The sequence below is a fragment of the Chinchilla lanigera genome, unplaced genomic scaffold, assembly GCF_000276665.1.
Source record: "Chinchilla lanigera isolate Chin_1 unplaced genomic scaffold, ChiLan1.0 scaffold00028, whole genome shotgun sequence".
Lineage (NCBI taxonomy): Eukaryota > Metazoa > Chordata > Mammalia > Rodentia > Chinchillidae > Chinchilla > Chinchilla lanigera.
The window spans coordinates 15,608,061-15,626,212 of NW_004955429.1; the positions used below are offsets into that span (position 1 = coordinate 15,608,061).

At 54.0% G+C, this 18,152-nt stretch overlaps 1 protein-coding gene across 1 annotated transcript in view; it reads left to right on the forward strand.

Annotated features, from left to right (window-relative positions):
- Nucleotides 1-18,152, forward strand: part of Ruvbl1 (RuvB-like AAA ATPase 1) — a 33,826-nt gene that overhangs the window by 9,596 nt on the left and 6,078 nt on the right. Inside the window, exons 3-8 of the mRNA XM_005387045.2 lie at nt 407-539; nt 7,182-7,333; nt 10,660-10,749; nt 11,521-11,670; nt 13,113-13,176; nt 14,369-14,567. Coding sequence (XP_005387102.1) covers nt 407-539; nt 7,182-7,333; nt 10,660-10,749; nt 11,521-11,670; nt 13,113-13,176; nt 14,369-14,567 — 788 coding nt within the window. The remainder of the gene's footprint in view (nt 1-406; nt 540-7,181; nt 7,334-10,659; nt 10,750-11,520; nt 11,671-13,112; nt 13,177-14,368; nt 14,568-18,152) is intronic.

Genomic DNA, 18,152 nt, shown 5'->3' on the forward strand with positions numbered 1-18,152 from the left:
ACGGGAGCATGACTTCGCGGCCATACCGCCAGCGTTTCCATCTCTGCTTGCCTGCTCCTAGTCACGGTGCCCCGGCCGTGTTCGTGCAGCCCTGTCCCGGCTTCCTCCTCCCTGCATGGGGAGTCGGGTGGGGAGGGTGTGGGAAGCGCTTAGGGTTGGACTTGCGCTGGGTAGGGCTCCCTGAGGGAAGCGTGTGTACGGGGATGGTCAGTGTTGCCGTTCATGATATAAACTGACTGTCTACAGGGGCCATCCCTGCCTGTATGAAAAACATGCCAGTGGGTGTTAACTTAACGAAGGGAGTAGCTACTTGGTCATTCCCGGTTAACAACTTTCATTGCATATGTTTCTGAGTCACCAGGTCTTGAGGACTGAAGCAGACGCATGTCCTTCTTGTCTTTCGCAGACTGCTCTAGCTCTGGCCATTGCCCAGGAGCTGGGGAGTAAGGTCCCTTTCTGCCCGATGGTGGGGAGCGAGGTTTACTCGACAGAGATCAAGAAGACGGAGGTGCTGATGGAGAACTTCCGCAGAGCCATCGGTGGGTACCATAGGTGCGGAGAGGGCCCCGCTGCATCCTGGGGAACACGCTTTGTGATGCGCTGTTGCCCTGCACCATTGCCTTTGTCTGTGCAAACAGCACACGCAGACCACGGTTGTTTGAGTTGAGGGGCTGCAGCATGGGCGTGAATGTAGGCCCCACTTGTGCGGCTGTGCTTCTTGATGTTTTCACGTTAAATGTTAGTTCGGCTTGGGGTGTAGCTGGGGGCTAGGCGTGTGCGTAGCATATGCAGGCCTTGGGTTCCTGCCCAGCCAGTCCTTCCTCAATGTGTTTGTAAAGTGGCCTTTTAAGAACAAGTCCTATTTCCCTGGCAGCTCTGTTCTGCTTCGAGAGATGACTGTCTGCTGAAAAGCATGGGACTGGTGCCAGTGCTGTCGTGTGCCAGGCTGCCAGGACGCTGTGTTTGGTGGCAAGCCAGGTGAGGCGGCCTCTTGGAGAGGGGATGCTGTGTGGCCACTGGCAGAGCCCTGCACCTATGGTGCTGCCTTGTCAGGCCTGGTGCTTCAGAGTGGTGCCAGGCTTCAGCTCCCTTACCAGAGGGTCTCGGTCTGCATTTGCTTGCAAAGAAACACAGGCTGATTCTGGTGGTGCATGTCTGTAATCCCAGCTACTCAGGAGGCTGAGGCAGGAGGATTACAATTTCTAGGTCAGCCCGACAGCTTAGTGAGACTCTGCCTCAAAATAAAAACACAAGGGGTGTGGCTCTCATAGAGCATACCTGGTTTTGATCCCCACTGCTGGTGAGAAGAAGAAAAGGAAGAAAAAAAGTAAATAAGCCTCAGAAAGTTAAAGAACTTGCTAGTGACTGGGATGGTAAATAACTGCACTGCTGTCTAGTTCCTCTGCTTCGATCATTGAAAATATGCTGAGGAGAGAATTGTCAGCCCCTTTTCTGCTGGTCTAATGCTGAGCAAACCCTAACTTCCCTCAGATCTGCTAATAAAAATAATTGCTTCCTTAACTGTTGCATGATAGACATTTTATTAAGATGGATGTTTAGTTTTTTGTTTTCTTCAGTTTTTGCTTTTCAAAACAAGACAGCCAGGAAATGTCATGCCTGTCTCTGCGCACGTGTGCTCGGGTCTGTGGGGTCTACTGTGGGCTCATAGTCGCACACACCTGTACATATCACAGTCCCTTACCAAGGCCGGCATTCAGAAGATGGAGACTTCCTAGAACTCCTTGTGGAAATGATGTAAATGTAGTAAAGCCTTGTAGTAAAGGTAGGGCTTTGGAAAAGTGGTTGGAGTGGTTGGAGGATGGTGCCCACGGGGTCTGGGCTGCGTTTGACAAGATGCCCTGTCCTGGAGCCAGGCAGGAGGGGGAGGGTAGACTAAGGACAGAGTGTGAGCAGGTGTCGGCAGCGTGTGGTCTGGGGTGGTGACAGTAGGGGCGCTTCTGGACCTCTTTGCATGAGACTTAGAGCTGGCAGGGTTCCCTGCAGGGCTAGGTGTGGGGCTGGAAGAGACAGGAGCCAGGGAGAGATCCCGGCTTGGGCTGCTTTGGGAGGTGGCAGAGCATGGGGAAGAGCTGTGGCTGCTGGGGTGCAGGGGGCTGTGTTTGTCTCTGCAGCCCCAGTGCCTGGTGCAGAGTGGGTGCTAAGTGCGGCTTTCCTGCACTGGGAGAGGAGCAGGTAGACTCTGAAGCAGGGAAGCCTATGGCAGAAGACGGTGTGTGGCAGCAGACACGCCCCGTGGGCCTGTGTGATTCTTGTAAAAGGAGAACGAGCTGTGGGCCCTAGGCGATGTCGTATGCCCCACTTCTGGCCTCTGTGGGACACGGCCGTGCTTCTGGGCCCCGCGGGTACGGCCCAGTGGGCACCCTGCCTCCCCAGCGCTGCAGTGGCTCTGTCTCCCCGCCAGATCCCCGTGAGCATTGGATGCGCCCCTTTCTCGCCCGCTGTTTCGTGATGCTGGGGATGGAGCCCAGGCCTCGTGTGGGCGAGGCTGCTGTTGTGACCAGAGGCGGTGAACTGCTTGCACTAGTAAGAGTGGTGTCACTTCGGATTGGGCTTTCTTCAAAAACTGCCAAATATTTCTTACTGGAAGTATCTTTTACCAGGAAGTAGGGAATTTGTTTCTGCTGCCTGATGAGCTCAAGTGTAGCAAATACCTAAAAAGCACATAAAACATTAGCTAATTATGAAGTAAACTTTGATGCAGTCACCATGCGTCTCAAAGCACAGAGCACAGCCAACAACCTCGACGTCACCACCCTCCCTGGCCACAGTCCGGTCTGCCAGGTGTGTGGTGACTGGGAATTCGTACGTGGTCCTCATAACCCGGTACACACATGGACCTTTTACACTTGCTCTAAATGGAGTCACACTGTGTGTGTTCTTCGTGTTTGGCTTCTTTAACAAAACATTATATCTGTTGGCTTCAGCCCACATTATTCCATGTATTGCATTGCTTGGATTCTTACTCTTAACCTGGAATAGCAATAGGGAAGACTCAGAACTCCCTCCATTTAAAATCAGTACTCAGTAAGGCTGAGGCAGGGGGATTGCCACAAGTTCAAGGCCAGCCTGGGCTATATAGTGAGACCCTGTCTCAAAAGAAAAAACAGAAAGGTTTCAGATCTTTCTGAGTACTTTTTTGAGGGGTGTTACTGCAGTGCTGGACCCACAGGTGTGCAGCCACCATCCCGGCTGACTTTCTGATTTAAGTGTGTGCCGGTGTTTTTACCAATCTTGTCATTAAATGATGTTAAATGAGCTGTTATGACAGCTTCAGATGTCTGAATATTTTTTTAAAAAGTGTTTAGAAACCAATTTTGAGACAGTGGGATAAAATCTAACAAAACTGGATTGCTTAAAGGTAGCTTAAATGCTTTCTGATGTAAATGACCGTGGCATCCGGGCTGCCATTTGCCATTTTGGAGAGGAAGGGATGGTGCAATTCTTTTGATGGCAAGAAGGTGAAGAGAAATTCCTTGCTCCCGCCACAGTATGAAAGGGCAGCCGCTGACCGGCTCCCACCTCCTGCCTTTGAATTCCTTCGAGGTTGGCAGGGGTGGGAGGAAGCGGTGAGCCCACCAGAAATGAAAAGCCAGGAGTCTGTGCTGTTTCCTTGACATGATGAAGGTCCCTGTCAGGGATTGAGAAACCCGAGCCAGCGGATGAAACCGGTGTCATTTGTGTTGTCGTTGCCCGTGATAGCACCGCTCGGCCCCTTTCGGAGCTAACAGCCGGTCCCATTGTCCTCCGTGAGTCCCGGCCGCCTGTCAGCACGAGCAACTTCTAAACAAGTACGGGGCTAGTGAGAGACGGGAATGCCTTTCTTCCCGGCCCGAGGCGGCTCATGTCAGATACGGGTGAGCATTCCAGTGGAAGAATTTATCTCTCTGGGCTGTAAAAGGTTTGGTTTTTTTTTTTAAACTGAAGCTCCCTTTAAAAGTAAGTGATTTTCCAAGTTGGCCACAGTCTTTTATTCCCAAAGATTCATGTTGGGAATATTTTTGGCTTGCTCCTCAGGAACTGAGGACTTGGTAAAGCAGAAATGAAACCTGTCCTCTCTTTTGGGACCATTCCAAAACCTCCATTTGTAGCTATCAGATAGAGGACCCTTTTCCTCCCCTGGACTCTCTGAGCGTCTCTGTCCTGACTGGGTTTCTGGGGGAGAGCAGGCGCCCACTGCACGATAAGATAGCTCGCAGGTGAAGTGGGGGTGCCGGGAGCGCCCGGCACCCTGCGGGACCTTTCCCTGTCGGGAAGAGGCAGCCTCGCGGCGGGGACACCAGAACCACGTCAGGGCGTCCTGCTGTCGGGAGCAGCTTTCGTCTTCCCGTGTGTGCACAACAGAGTTCTTCATTATTCTTGAGATAAGGACTTCTCACTCCGGGTAGATGTCAGGATCTGCGGGGAACGGTGAGCCGAGAATGATGGTAACCCAAGCCCGGAGACTCGTGGGGCACGGAATGGTAGGTGCCCGTCAGGTGGGTCCGAAGGTTGAGCACCACAACCAGAAGCTGGCGGAGGCCGAGAGCAGTGTCCCTCCTTCACTCGTCCCACAGTGTTGCTTATTTCCCTCCTTGGTAACCTTGTGCAGACGTATGGACGAGTGCCCAGAGCATGACGGGTAGCCTGGTGGGTTCCCATGAAGTGAGGACCTGGGAACCAGCACCCACTCGAGAAAGAGTATCGGCTGTACTCCTGAGCACCTTTGCATCCACTTCTGGTCACCATCTGCTGTCCCAAGCGAGGGGTGGTCTTAATTATTTCAGTGCTGGAGATTGAAGCCAGTTCTTCTCACTAAGCTACATCCCTAACCTGTTTTACATTTTAAAAAACTTCAGGTAGACTCTTGATAAGTTACCCAGATGGGACTCAAACTTGTGATCCTTCTGCCTCAGCCTCCTGAGAGCTAGAATTACAGGGTGCACTGTCTCACCTGGCTTTCCATTGTCTTGTGAGTGGCATAGTGCGTTTATAGATTCATTTGAATCAAGACACAGACAGTTATACACATACTAGCTTGGTTGGCGTGTACCTCCAGTCTCTCTTTCTTGTTGAGGCACAGTATCAGCGAGATGGAGGCAAGCGTTGCACCCACAGGCTGGTGGAAAGGAATGGAGAGGTCAGTGGCCATATGCCAACCAGGAGGGGGAAAGAAGAGAGCAAGGTTGTGGAACAGCCTGGCTGAGAGCTGTGGCCTTGGGGGTTGGGCTAGGGGGTGGCCCTGGTTCCACGGCTAGAAGCCCAGGTCTGTCAGGTGGCAGGAAAGGACCAGCGTTTCCTGCTGAGATGGTGCTGGGCACTCAGCCTGGCAGTGTCGCAGGGCTAAGCTGCAGGCCCCACCTGCAGTCCCTGCTGCTTTGAGAACTCTGGGGATGGATGAAGAGCCCACTGCCAGGGAAATTTATACATTCTATCTCTGGGCGTGGTCTGCCAGCTTGCCTGCGGGTTCGGGCACCCTCCAGTGTTCAACCCTGGAAGTACCGTGCGTGGCAGCGTGGCGTGGCTCGCCAGTGGGTGTTTAGAACCCTTCGAGAGTAGATTGAGTAGCTGCTAACTCACTCGTGGCTTGGCATAGCCTCAGAGGAAGCCATTTCTTTCCTTGACCTGGACTTGGGGGTTTTGGAGAGGGTGTGTGCATGTGTGTGTGTGAGCACGTGTGTGCGTGTGCGATGTGTGTGTTCAGAGAAGCCACAGTGATGGGCTTTGTCTTCCTGTTGAGCACCTTCACTGACAGTGATCAGGGCTGCTGTGGTAGGAAGCCCGTATTCCATTTTCTTGTTTTAGGGTAGATGTTAGGGTCTAATGGCGCGATGAATAGGTTTACTCTCATGGGTCTGGTTTTCGCTGAGGCCGAGGTTTCTGTCTCTCGGCCGCCTCCCTTGCGCCCTCGAGCTGTGTGGCCAGGAAGAATTATCGACAGGTGCATTCTTGCGCGTTAGACGGCCGAGTGACAGCGCCCTCACCCTGTGACTTCGTTCACCGCCCCCCTTCTTCATGTGCACCTGCTACATGCTGCCAGGCCCTGAGCTTTGGTGTGGATGGTCTGTGGGGAGTGGTCAGGGTCACATGTCATGGCACTTCTGTGTCCCTGTGTTGTGGGCATGCAGGTCTCCTGGAGGGCGAGGTGGAGGATGCCCAAGAAGGACAGGTAGGAAGCTCTGGAGGGGATGCATCCTGCACTGAGTCTGCAGGGAGCTGCCCAGGGCTTTGGGCAGCAAAGCCTGTACACAGAAGAGCAGAGACCACAGTTCGTAGATGACCAGCAAGCACGTACTAAACAGCTAATGTGGGCGATACTCAGAGTGAGGAGAGGTTTCCTTCAGGTACCATATTCTGTTGCAAAAACTTGCTGTGGGCACAAGTTGTGCCTTGGGGAACCACAGAACCGCAGTGCAGATAGTGACCGAGGCCCAGTGCCTTGATCTGGGGGTGCAGTGTGCTCAGCCAGAGCCCACGCTGGCCGTCATGGAGTCACCTCTGGGCATGGGTCCTGCTGGCTCTGTGTCCCCACCCGGTTGGGGCTGAGGTGGTGGGTGCGAGTCCCCTGAGTCAGACTTGGGGAGGAGGGCAGCCCCTGTGGTGTCACTGACCAGTGGAGTCATCTGCCGCGGGGACTGGGTGAGCGGCTAACACTACATCTCACCCGCTGAGGCCTGGGACATTTTGAGGATCATAGTTTCTTTGGCTTTGAACCTAGAAAGTTCCTTCAAAAGCTGAAATGAAATTGCTTTTCTACATTTCTGAATAGCAGCAGCTCCAGTTTGTGTTTATGTTTTGATGCTTTTCTGCCCCCGGTGACAGCCTTGAAGTTACGCCACTTTATTTTTATTTGTCTATTTCTTTATTTTTGCCGTAAAGGGGACACGAGCCAGACCTTGCACACGCTACCTTCCGTACTCTGTTCTTGAAGTCGGGCTGTCTTCTTAGTGACATGGAAGTTTTGGGCTGAGGAGCATATTTTTTTATTTATTTATTTTTGTTTGTTTGTTTGTTTTTCTTCCGGTACCAGGAATTGAACTCACGACCTTGTGCTTGCCAGGCAGGCACTTTGCCGCTGAGCTAAATCCCCAGCCCCTTGGGCTGAGGAGCTTATAAGAGAGCTGTTGATGGGTTGTGTGGGGAGGGCTCTGCTGCTCACTGTGGCCCATCTGTGTTCCTCCCAGGGCTTCGGATAAAGGAGACTAAGGAGGTTTATGAAGGCGAAGTGACGGAGCTGACGCCGTGTGAGACTGAGAACCCCATGGGGGGGTACGGCAAAACCATCAGCCACGTGATCATAGGACTCAAGACTGCCAAAGGCACCAAGCAGCTGAAGGTGAGTGCCTCCCGGGCTCTGTTCTCTTTAACCCCTTGGCACGGCGTGGTTTGAGTGGGCGGTGTGACCTGCCTATGTCCTGGGCGCTGCGCCTGTACACTGTGGCTCATGGGACCGTTGGAGGATCCTGTGTGTATAAAGCAGAGCCTGGTGTAGGGCTTGGACACAGGAAGACTTAAGAGAACTTTTGATGGGGAGTACTGGGAATCAAACTCAGTACGTCAGGTTTGTCAGGCGGACACTGCACCACTGAGCTAAATCCCCAGCCCGGAAGATAGCTGTTACTTTGTTATTTTTTGACATGGTGTCTCACTAAGTTGCCCCGACTGGCCTTAAACTTGTGATACCCCTGCCTCAGTCTCCTGAGTGTCTGGGACAACAGTCGTTCGCCTCCATGGTTTTCTTTCTTACTCACTTTCTTATTCTTTCCCGTGTGTATGTTAAAACATTACCTGGCAGTTAAGCCAACATATCACCTCTGCCAGCCCATACCCCACCTCATGACTGTGGCTGGAGGCCCAGGCCTTGCTCTGACCTGGGCCTTAGTTTTCCCAGTTTCTAGTGCTCACACACAGAAAGTAGCAGTGCAGTGGTGATATAGGGGGTGACAGACAGCTCCCCGGGGGCACCGTAGACTCCAACCGCAGCTGCTCACGTGCCGGCCTCGAAACCCGAGTCAGGGCTCTGTGGAGAGGTGATGCTGCAGAGCTGTTGAGGACCTTCCTCAGAGACCTGTCCCATGAACCTTCAGGACATGGGCAACAGGTGCCCAGTGAGCAGCATGACCTTTGGCTTCAGTCTTGTGGGGATCCTGGCTCTGCTACTATAGCCGTGTGGTGTTCAGCCAGCGACCTCATCCCTAAGTGATGCCGCTTCCTCCGGTGACATGACCGCTTGCCTCACAGTTACGAGGGCAGAACTCGTACCGTGGCAAGGGGGCATTAATGTCATTATGAGAGCCTTCAGCGAGAGAAATGGGCCAATCGAGAATGCAGGCTGTTTGTTATTATTGTTATTGTTATTATTATTATTAATATTAATACTTGACATCAGTTTATCTCTCATTGATTTTGTGTCAGGCCTGGGCTAAGAGCTTCAGTGAAGATTGCGTGTATTGTTATTTATAAGTCTATGTGCGCATACGTGTGTATCTCATTCCCTTGCCCAAAAGTGAGGGAACAGGGCTCCCACAGGTGATGGTCACCCTGTGGTGGCACAGCTGCCTCAGGGGCACGACTGTCTGCCCAGCAGCGGCTGTGTGACCTCCGGAAGTCATGTGCACTCTCTGGGACTCAGTTTTCTCATCTATAAAGCAGTAGATCCACCATGTAACTTCTCCATCTTTACTCTGAACTGCGGTTTTATGGTTCTCTGATTCTGTAAGGTTGTTTCTTTGTCACTGCTTTATGAAGATCATAAAAACGTCCCTTGCTCAGAGGGCTGTTACTCTTTCTCCTTTGGGGTCCCTGTCTCAGGAGCCCGCCTTGCAGATCTCTTTTACACTCCCCCCTTGTCACCCCACCTGCATTAATTAACTCCCTCAGTAGGGTGTGCCGCCTTTCACCCTTCCCTCCTCAGTCAGCTCCTTTGGGAAGTCAATGGGTGTGAAAGTGCTTGGGGCATTGGGCCTAGTGGCCCATGCCTGTCATCCCAGCACTCGGGAGGCTGAGGCAGGACTGCCATGAGTTCCAGGCCAGCCCGGACTACATAGTGAGTTCAAGGCTGGCCTGAAACTATATAGCAAGTTGCTGTCTCAAAAACAAAAAAAGGGGAAAAAAAAGTGCTTTTGGCAAAAGAATGTATATTCATCATTGCTATGTAAAGTAAGATGTACAGTTTAAGTTCGCACTGTTTTGCATAGTTTAAGAAAATAACAGAGAGAAAATAAATTTTCCCTCTAAAATGAATACTTCTGTGTGCTTTTAGCATATGTGCAAGGTATCAGGAGAGAAGGACCTCAAAATGCTCAGTGGGTATTGGAGTTTGCGCTTACCTTCTGGGCCTCAGCAGGGAGCCCAGCATTCACGTCTCGCCTGCCTCCCCATGCCTGCTGTGGGGACCCGGGCTTTGTCCTCGCAGCCGTGCAGCCAGCCAGAGGCGGGGCCTGGAGTCTGCTGCTGGGGTGGTGGCTTTGGAACAGCTCTGTTGAGACACAGTTTTAAGTACAATTTGCCCATTTTAAGCGTGCAGTTTAGGGAATGTTAAATTACTCGCACAGTCATATGCCCATTGCCGCAATCTAATTTTAGATTTTCTCCAGCCCCAGAAAAAACCTGCTTCCAGTAATAGGCACTGCCGGTCCCCAGCCCTAGCCCTGGGCAACCGCTGATGTACTTTGTTTTCTATAGAGCAGCCTTTCTGGGGGACGTTCAGCAAGTGGAATCACAGTGTGTGTTGTTCTGTCTGGCTTCTTTCGCCAGCCCTGGGTTTTACTCATTAATTTTGTTTGGGGCAGAGTCCAAATGTTTCCTACCACAGCCCTATTACATAATACAGCTCTCCTTGAAGTTTAACCTAGAGAAACTTGCGTTAAATGCTGGGTCCTTAGCAAGGGGCCTGCCCCGGGGTACGTGACTCTGGGTAACTAGGAGAGCAGCAGCCCCCGCTGTGGACACAGGGATCCACAGGTCTGGGCCAAGAGGTTGCTGGTGCACACTTCCCTTTGGACTGCACCGCCTGGGGTTACACCTGGTGCTGCTGTGTGGCTGGGGAGCCCGGGCGCAGAACCTCGTCCAGCAACACAAGCCCGCAGCTGTTGCCTGGAGACCGCCACACTGCCAGCAGATGCCTCACTGGGGGAGGAGGGGGAGCAGGGACAGGGCTCGCCAGAGGGTGCAGGCAGGGACCCACAGGCAGTGTGGTCCCTCTAAAGGCAGCCAGAGCCTTCTTTTAAAACCCTTGGTTAGTTGGGTGTGGTGGCACACACCTGTAATTCCAGCGCTCCAAGAGGCTGAGGCAGGAGGATTGTAAGTTCAGGCTCCACCTGGGCAACTTAGCACCTGAGTGAGAACATTTTGTAAAAATAAGAACGGGCTAGGAATGCAGCTTAGTGCAGAGGCCCTGGGTTCGCTCTGCAGTACTGTAACCCAGCAAAGCCAGAAGAAGCCCTTCTGCCAGTTTCCAGCCTCGCAGGTGGCGGAAGGAGAGCAGTGTCTCCGGGCCTCCCTTGCCTGTCTGCTCAGCCCGTCGGGCTCTGGCATCCAGATGTGGAGACATGTGCTACACGCAGGTGCCGGCTGCTGGGCTGTCACGGAAACCTGCCCGGAAGGGGTCACAAGGAGATGGACTGTGCATCACAGCTCTGAGTCCCCCTCGTTGTGTTTCAGCTGGACCCCAGCATCTTTGAAAGTTTGCAGAAAGAGCGGGTGGAGGCTGGAGATGTGATTTACATAGAAGCCAACAGCGGCGCCGTGAAGGTAAGGCCGCTCTGCCAGTGCCCAGCTGCTGTGTCTTGGAGGAGCCTGGGTACCAAGGGGTCCTTGCGCAGGGTGCAGGTTGGGGGCTGGCATCAGTGCCGTGCGGAGTGAGGCCCAGCAGCGGTCCCTTACACGTAATAAACTTTGCTTCCCTTTACCTTCATCCTTTAACCTTCTCGTGATGAACAGTGTTAGAAAAACCCAAAGCCTGCTTAGAGGGGGAGTAGAGGGTGAGAAACCAAAACAACTTTAGTCATTTTCAAATTGAAATATGCAGTGCATTTCATCTCCCCTTTATCGCTCTGGTGTTTCCTTCCTGAGATCTATGCATGTGGGGAGGAGCGCCGCGCTGGTTGGCACCCTTCTCTATCTGATCCCCAGCGTCCTTACAGTTCGCTCACTGTTTAATGGATGAGCATAATACTTCATATCATACGATAAATCATCCCCCTACAAAGCAGTCTGAGCAGCTCCCTCTGTCTCCAGTTAATCTGGATTTGCCCTTTATCGGGAATTGCATACGGTTAAAAGAAAGAGGGGAGAGATTCTTGGAGAAGGTATCGGGTGTTTCTCAGCTGGGGTTTTGGAGCCCGCCGATGAGCAGATAGCAGGCTTCTCCTGGCAGCAGAGGCATGGGGCATATTTGGAGTTTGTTAAGGAGGCTATTGGGCCCACTGCTGGGAACTGAGACCTTTATCTCACTTAGCGCCGTGGCATCTGGGGACTTGGCAGTGGGAGCGCACAGGCACTTACGGTTCTCTCTTTCTGCAGCGGCAAGGCAGGTGTGACACCTACGCCACAGAATTCGACCTCGAGGCTGAAGAATACGTGCCCTTGCCAAAGGGGGACGTGCACAAGAAGAAGGAAATCATCCAGGATGTGACCTTGCACGACTTGGATGTGGCCAATGCACGGCCCCAGGTACGCGTGCTCCTTTGCTCGCTGCCCCATTGACTGGCACTTGGGTGTTTTGTGTGTGGGCCACGAAGCTCTGGGAATGAACTGTCAGGGTCACACTGCCACTTCGGGAAGCAGGCGGAAGCAGGCGGGCCTTTTCTGTCTGTGATGTTCAGCAATTAACATCAACATGAGCTACGCAGGGCTCCTTTGTTCCGATTCAAATGCAGGAGTCACAGATGATTTCATGGGCATTGTTCCTGCCCCAGCCAAGCCTCTGGCCCCAGCTCGCCAGCCAGCGGCCTGGTGGCTTCTCTCCAGCAGTGGGCTTAAGGCTGGCAGCTCTGGGTGTTCCTGGCAGAGGGTAGGAGTGTTCTTGGGTCCTTTGCAGGATTTTGGAAAGCCTAACAGAGCTGCGTCTCTGTCTCAACTGAGCGAAATCCCCACATTTTTGGCTTTGAGCTGGAACTGTTGTAAACACTTACACCTTGCTAATAAAATGTAGGAAAGTGTGCATTGCCTGTGACAGTTCTGGGAAACATGTGACTAAAAGCAGCAAAGCAGGACTGCTCCCTGCCGGTGGCCTTCCAGTTTGATTTCACCTTCACTTGCAGGGAAGGGTTGATGCATTTTCTGACTTTAAATGTGATGCTTGGAGCTTTGTTCCCAGGGTGCTGGCACCTGCTGCGGGCCAACAGGCCCCCTGGGGAGGTGAGACTCAGCCTCCCAGCTGACCCCAGAGGCCCTGGAGCTGGGGTGGGGAAGCCAGGAGCCCTGTCACTAACCACATGGCTGATTATCACTGGGTCTCTGGGCTTTCTGGGATCTGGGGCTCAGTGATTTTGTGCTGCTTGCTAGAGGGCAGAGCTGTTTTGGGGTCAGATGTAAAGACCCAGGAAACATTTGCTTCCTTAGCTGTTCATCATTTAGTGAGCTACCTCTGTGTCCCGGGCCTGTGATCCCCAGACGATCCCCGCTGTGTGAGGAGCTGGCAGGACAAAGGTGGATAATGGGCTGGACCCAAGGCTAAGCTTAGGAGGTGTGGGGACAGGATTACAATGGCATTTCACAGGGACCTGGATAGTCCATTAGTCCCCAGTGGAGTGGGGACATCGGGTGGGGACATGGGCGCAGAGGGCATCAGGCCTGACTATTAGCGAGAACTAGAGCTTCCCAGGAAAGTGGCTCCATTGCTGCAGCTGGACTGGGATGAGCAGGGCCCTAAGTCAACGAAGCTTGTAGGGGGCCAGGGAAGTGTGTGGAGGGGGGAAGGGTGAGGACAGAGCTGGCTTCCACTCCCACTCAGTACGTTTGAGTCTCACAGTCTTGGCATTGCTAGACATTTCTCTGAGTCCAGAGGCTTCTCAAGCCTCCCAGGGGAGGCATATTGGTATGTACACCACGGGACCCATGTGGAGCTGGCGTTAGGGACTTGAGTGAGGTTGACACCCATCTTCTTCCTGCAGGGTGGCCAGGACATCCTGTCCATGATGGGCCAGCTGATGAAGCCGAAGAAGACAGAAATCACAGGTGGGGCGGAGGGTGTGGCTGTGAGCCCGAAGCAGGGCCGGCTGGGCGGTGGGGATAGGCAGACCTGGTTTCGTGTGTGCTGTGGCCCTGGGAGGGCACCCTGAGCTGGCCGTGCCTCTCGAAGCACCTTCTTCCCCAGAGTTGGAGCCATCAGCCCTCAGCCATCCTAGTTTCTGGTCCCTTGGAGGTTCAGACTCGTGGTCCCCGCTTCTCCTCACTCCGCCACCTGCCAGCCTCCAGGCCCTGCCCTGGTCCGGCAGCGAATGCCTGCTCCAGGGTGGGTCTTACTGACCCAGTCCTCGTCCCAGCTTTACACCCTCTTCTGTGTCATTACCAGCTGGGACTTTGTCACCATAACATGTTGGTTGGACATTAAAGCCACTGTCACCTCGGGACTGTAGCCAGCGAGCAGTTGGGGAGCTTTTGCGGCTGTCTTCTGCACTGGGGGGCGTGACTGCCCTGTGACAGTCCCTGCCCAAGGCCTGGCGGAAGCCGCTGCCTCCAGTCTTCCTATTGTGTCTTTGTAAACAGCATGGGAGCTGGCTTGGAAAGTGAGGGCTGCGACCTGAAATGGGTTATGTAACTTTGGAGAGCCTGGTCCCTCTTTGCCTTGGAGCCCTCAGCCCTCCAGGCCTCCCCAGAGGATTCTGTCTGCTCTTGATTGAAAGTTAATTAACCTGGGCTTTGTTACACAGGGCTAAAGCACCCATCTCTGACAGGAGGGACAGGGAAATTTGCATATGAAAACTCATTTCTTGGGGCCCCCCACCTCCATGTCAGGATCAGGAGGAGCAAGATGGGTGCTGGGAGATAATAAGGCACAGGAGGGAGTGTGACAGGCCAGGTGCTGCGCGGCAGGGCAGTGGGACGGCCGGGAGGCTGTCCTGTACAAAACCATTTTGTTAGAGCCGTTTTGCAGACTTCAGCAAACTCCTTTTCAGGGAAGGCTGCCAACTCTGTGACCGTTAGGTGGGATTCTTCCTATTTCCGGATGGTGACACTAAAGCCTGGGTGGGGTCAGAGCCTGCCCAGGGCCGCCACGCTAGTAGGAACCCAGGCTGCGGGGTTCGGCCTGGGCTGGGCCACGCTAGTAGGAACCCAGGCTGCGGGGTTCGGCCTGGGCTGGGGAGGGGAGAGGAGAAAAGCAGCTCTTCTTCCCGGAGCTGACCTCGCCCACCCTGTCACCTCCCAGACAAACTGCGCGGGGAAATCAACAAGGTGGTGAACAAGTACATTGACCAGGGCATCGCCGAGCTGGTCCCGGGCGTGCTGTTCGTTGACGAGGTCCACATGCTGGACATCGAGTGCTTCACCTACCTGCACCGGGCTCTGGAGTCCTCCATCGCCCCCATCGTCATCTTCGCGTCCAACCGCGGCAACTGCGTCATCAGGTGGGCGGCCACATCTCCTCCCGCCCGGCTGCCAGGTCCCTCGGCCCTCTCCTTAGCCCCAGTGTCACAAGTTGGGGTGGGGTGGCTTTTGAGAAGGGGTGTGCCAAGATGCCCAGTCCTCAGCCTCGTCTCAGCGTGGTCACCGGGGCAGCAGCCGCCCTGTAACTGGAGGGCCTCTCGCGCGGTCCCAGGGTGACAGTGAGGGTTAGGGTTTGGTCATTCCGCTGGCTGTACAAAGTTGGGATCAGATGAGGTGACCGTTCATAGCTTATGTGCGTCAGCCTGAGTCCTTGTCTAGCTGAGAGGCATTGTCGGCCTCATTTTCAGATGCAGAAACTCAGTGGCCTGGTACCTTGTCCCTTGTCAGGAAGATAAGAACAGGGTCTTCGTGATAACCCCAGACCTTCCCTGAGCCATGTGGTGGCTTCCTGCCTCTCCTGGTAGGCCCACCTTGGTGACTGCCCTGTCCTCGAGGGCGAGTGCTCCTGCCAGTGCAGGCCCAGAGCTGCAGCTGTGGGTGTCCTGCGATTCCTGCTTCTCCTGAGTGCTCCAAGGCCCCCAGACCCCAGAGAACCCACCACCTTCCATCTGTGAAGCCCTAGTGTCCATGCTCCTGGAACTTGGTACTTTTACTGCTCATTAGGTTTTCCGTGAGCTTGGGAGGACCTGAGCACTGGGGCTTTACAGGGCCAGGGCAGGAAGGGCCACTTTTTTTTTGTCTTTTTATGACAGTCTCACTGTGCAGTTCAGGCTTGCCTTGAATTCACAGTGATCCTCCTGCCTCAGCCTCCTGAGTGCTGGGATTATAGACATGTACCACCACACCTAGAGGGGAAGGCCTATTCTGAAGCCTGCACCAGAGCAGGTTGAGGATAAGGACCTTGCTACCAATGAGTATCTCAGGATAGCTAGAGCCAGAGCCAGGAGCCAGAGCTGCTGACTGCCTAGGTTCCCTCTAGTGAGGGGCTGTATCTAAGAATGTCACAGGCCCTTGATGGCCCTTGTCCACACCCCGGGGGCAGCTAGCTCAGGTGGCCCACAGGGGACCAGCTATTGTGCACGTTTCCCCAAGGGCTGCTCCCGCTGGCAGTTGAGATCTTAGTGCCGGATCTGAGTTCTTGTGGCATTCTGGATGCCACTCTGAGGCCCTGGGGAGAACCATTCCTGCTGGTGCTACCTGCCGTCCTGGAGGAGGCAGCTTGTGCTGGGTCATCTGGGGCCTGTTGGGCTTGCCTGGCCTGGGTCAGACCCGGCTCCCTTGTGGCAGCTCAGCTGGTGAAGGGCTCAGCCTGGACATGTGTTGCCCCCTGCTGGTGGCCTATGCTTATAGGCTCCACCATAACCTGGTAGATAAGCTGACCCCACAGGCATCAGCCCTGCCCAGGAGAAGGGGCACAGGGAGATGGCTTTGATCTGAGGACTTGGCCAGTGGGGACAAAGTTCTCGTCAGCCATGGTGCTCTAGAAAAGGACCTTGGTACCAAACGTTCGTGGAAACTATGTCCTGGTATTGATAGCGACAGAACAGTCGTAGTGAAGGTACCCGCCGAGCACTCTGTGTCCCGGACACCCGGACTACGAGGAGGGACAGAGGCATCAGGGTGATGCCACGCACAGTCCAGGCTCTCAATAAGACCTGAGTAGGATGTGCAGTAACCGAATTTTTGGAATATTTATAAATTTGAGCAGCATCTGATATGCTGCCCTTGGGGGCCAGCCTGCCCCCGGCCAGTGTCTGACCCCCAGAGCTTGAAAGTGAAGTGACACTTCCTGAGGCCGTCCTGGTCATCTCCAGGTGACAAGCTGTGGTCCCAGGTAGTGAGCGGGGTTTGCTAGGAGGGGATGCTGCACACAGGCGGCATCCGGGAACCCCCGCTGTGCGTGCAGCCGTCACTGCCCCTGTGCCAGTGCGCTCCCCTTGCCTCTGGCTCCTGGCCGTCTTCCTGGCTCGGAGTGGCCCTTGTGTGCTGAGCCTTGGCCGAGCTCTGCCCTGGTGGCTTGTGTTTCCTGGGGCGTGAGTCCAAGCGTGAGCCTGGTTCCACAGGAAGTGGCACGGGCATTGGTCCTGTGGGACTTGGTGACCTCAGGTGAGTCCCTTCGCCCAGCATGGCATCATCTTTCTTGTGGAATTACGTGAAGGTGAGCGGTAGGGGCCGAGTCCGTCCAGGTGGAGCTGGTCAGGGCCCCGCCCGGGCTGCCTGTGCTTTGGTTTGGTTTTGGTTTCATGTAAGAAACCATTGTCTGAGACCACAGAGATTTATGTCTTCTTGCATATGGGCTTAGGGTGCAGGCCGATTTGGGTTAATTTTAGTGTAGCGTGTAAGGAAGGGGTTCAGTCCAGCCGCGTTCTTGTGCGTGTGAATGCCCAGTTGTCACTCAGGCGTTTGCTGGAAGATTGTTCTTTTTGTCTGGACATCTTTTGGCTTTGTCCAATATTGGACATTGTCTCTGTGGCCCTTACTGTGCCCACTGAGCAAGGTTAAGGGGACGTGGGCAAGATAACCTCCACCTTCCTGGGCCATGTTTCTCGTCTCTGCAGCCGAAGGGTTAGATAGAGTGGTGGTTCTCCATTGGCCCTGGGGACGTTGGTGATGTCTGGAGCTGGTTTTCCTTGTCACAGCTGGAGGGGCTGCCGGATGCCCCACAAGGCCACGGACAGCCTATCCACCGTGTCTTGGCAGAGAAGCCGAGTCCTGGGAAAGGAGCCAGCCGTGCAGCCCTTGAGAGAGGGTGTGCGGGGCCTGCTTGTTGACGCGCAGTGCCCTGTTCCTGCAGGGGCTCCGCGCCGGCTCCACGGGGAGCTGGGCCTGGGGCCTCACGGCGGCACACTGCGTGTGTAGAAGAGGCTCCGGAGCGGTCAGACATTAAAATCAAACGAACTTCTGGGCTAAGTAATGCAGTCATTGACAGATGGAGCTTATCGTTAGCATAAAACATAGTGCTTATAGCTGCTGTGGAAAGCACTTGCTCCCCGGCCCTGAACTCAGCGGTAAATGGGCTGCGTGGCAGGGAAAATCCAGGAAGCGCTTCCCCCTAGTGTCTTCTCAGGCCCACCCCACTTTAAAACATTTTTATTTTCAGATGGGGGTCTTGCTAAGTTGCCCATGTTGGGCTCAAACATTGTCATCCTGCCTCAGCCTCCCAGAGTGCTGGGATTACAGGTGTGCACCACACCTGGCTCATTTTAACCATTTTTAATTCACTAGTATTAATTACATTCACAATGATATACAACCATCAGCACTGTATATTTCTTTTCTTTTTCTTTTTTTTGTCTTTTTGAGACAGTCTCACTATGCAGTTCAGGCTGGTTTTAAGCTCACTTTGTAGCCAAGGCTGGCCTCGAACTTAGAACGATCCTCCTGCCTCAGCCTCTCGAGTGCTGGGATTACAGGCGTGTGCCACCATGCCCAGCTCAGCACTGTATATTTCTAAAACTCCTCCACAGCCTTAAAAACAAACTGTAACCCCTAAGCCTCAAGTTCCCTTCTCTCCTCCCTTCAGGCCTTGGGAACCTGTGGTCTCCTTTAGTCTTCATGAATGTGACTACTATAGAGCTATCCTCTATTGGACTCATAACATTTTC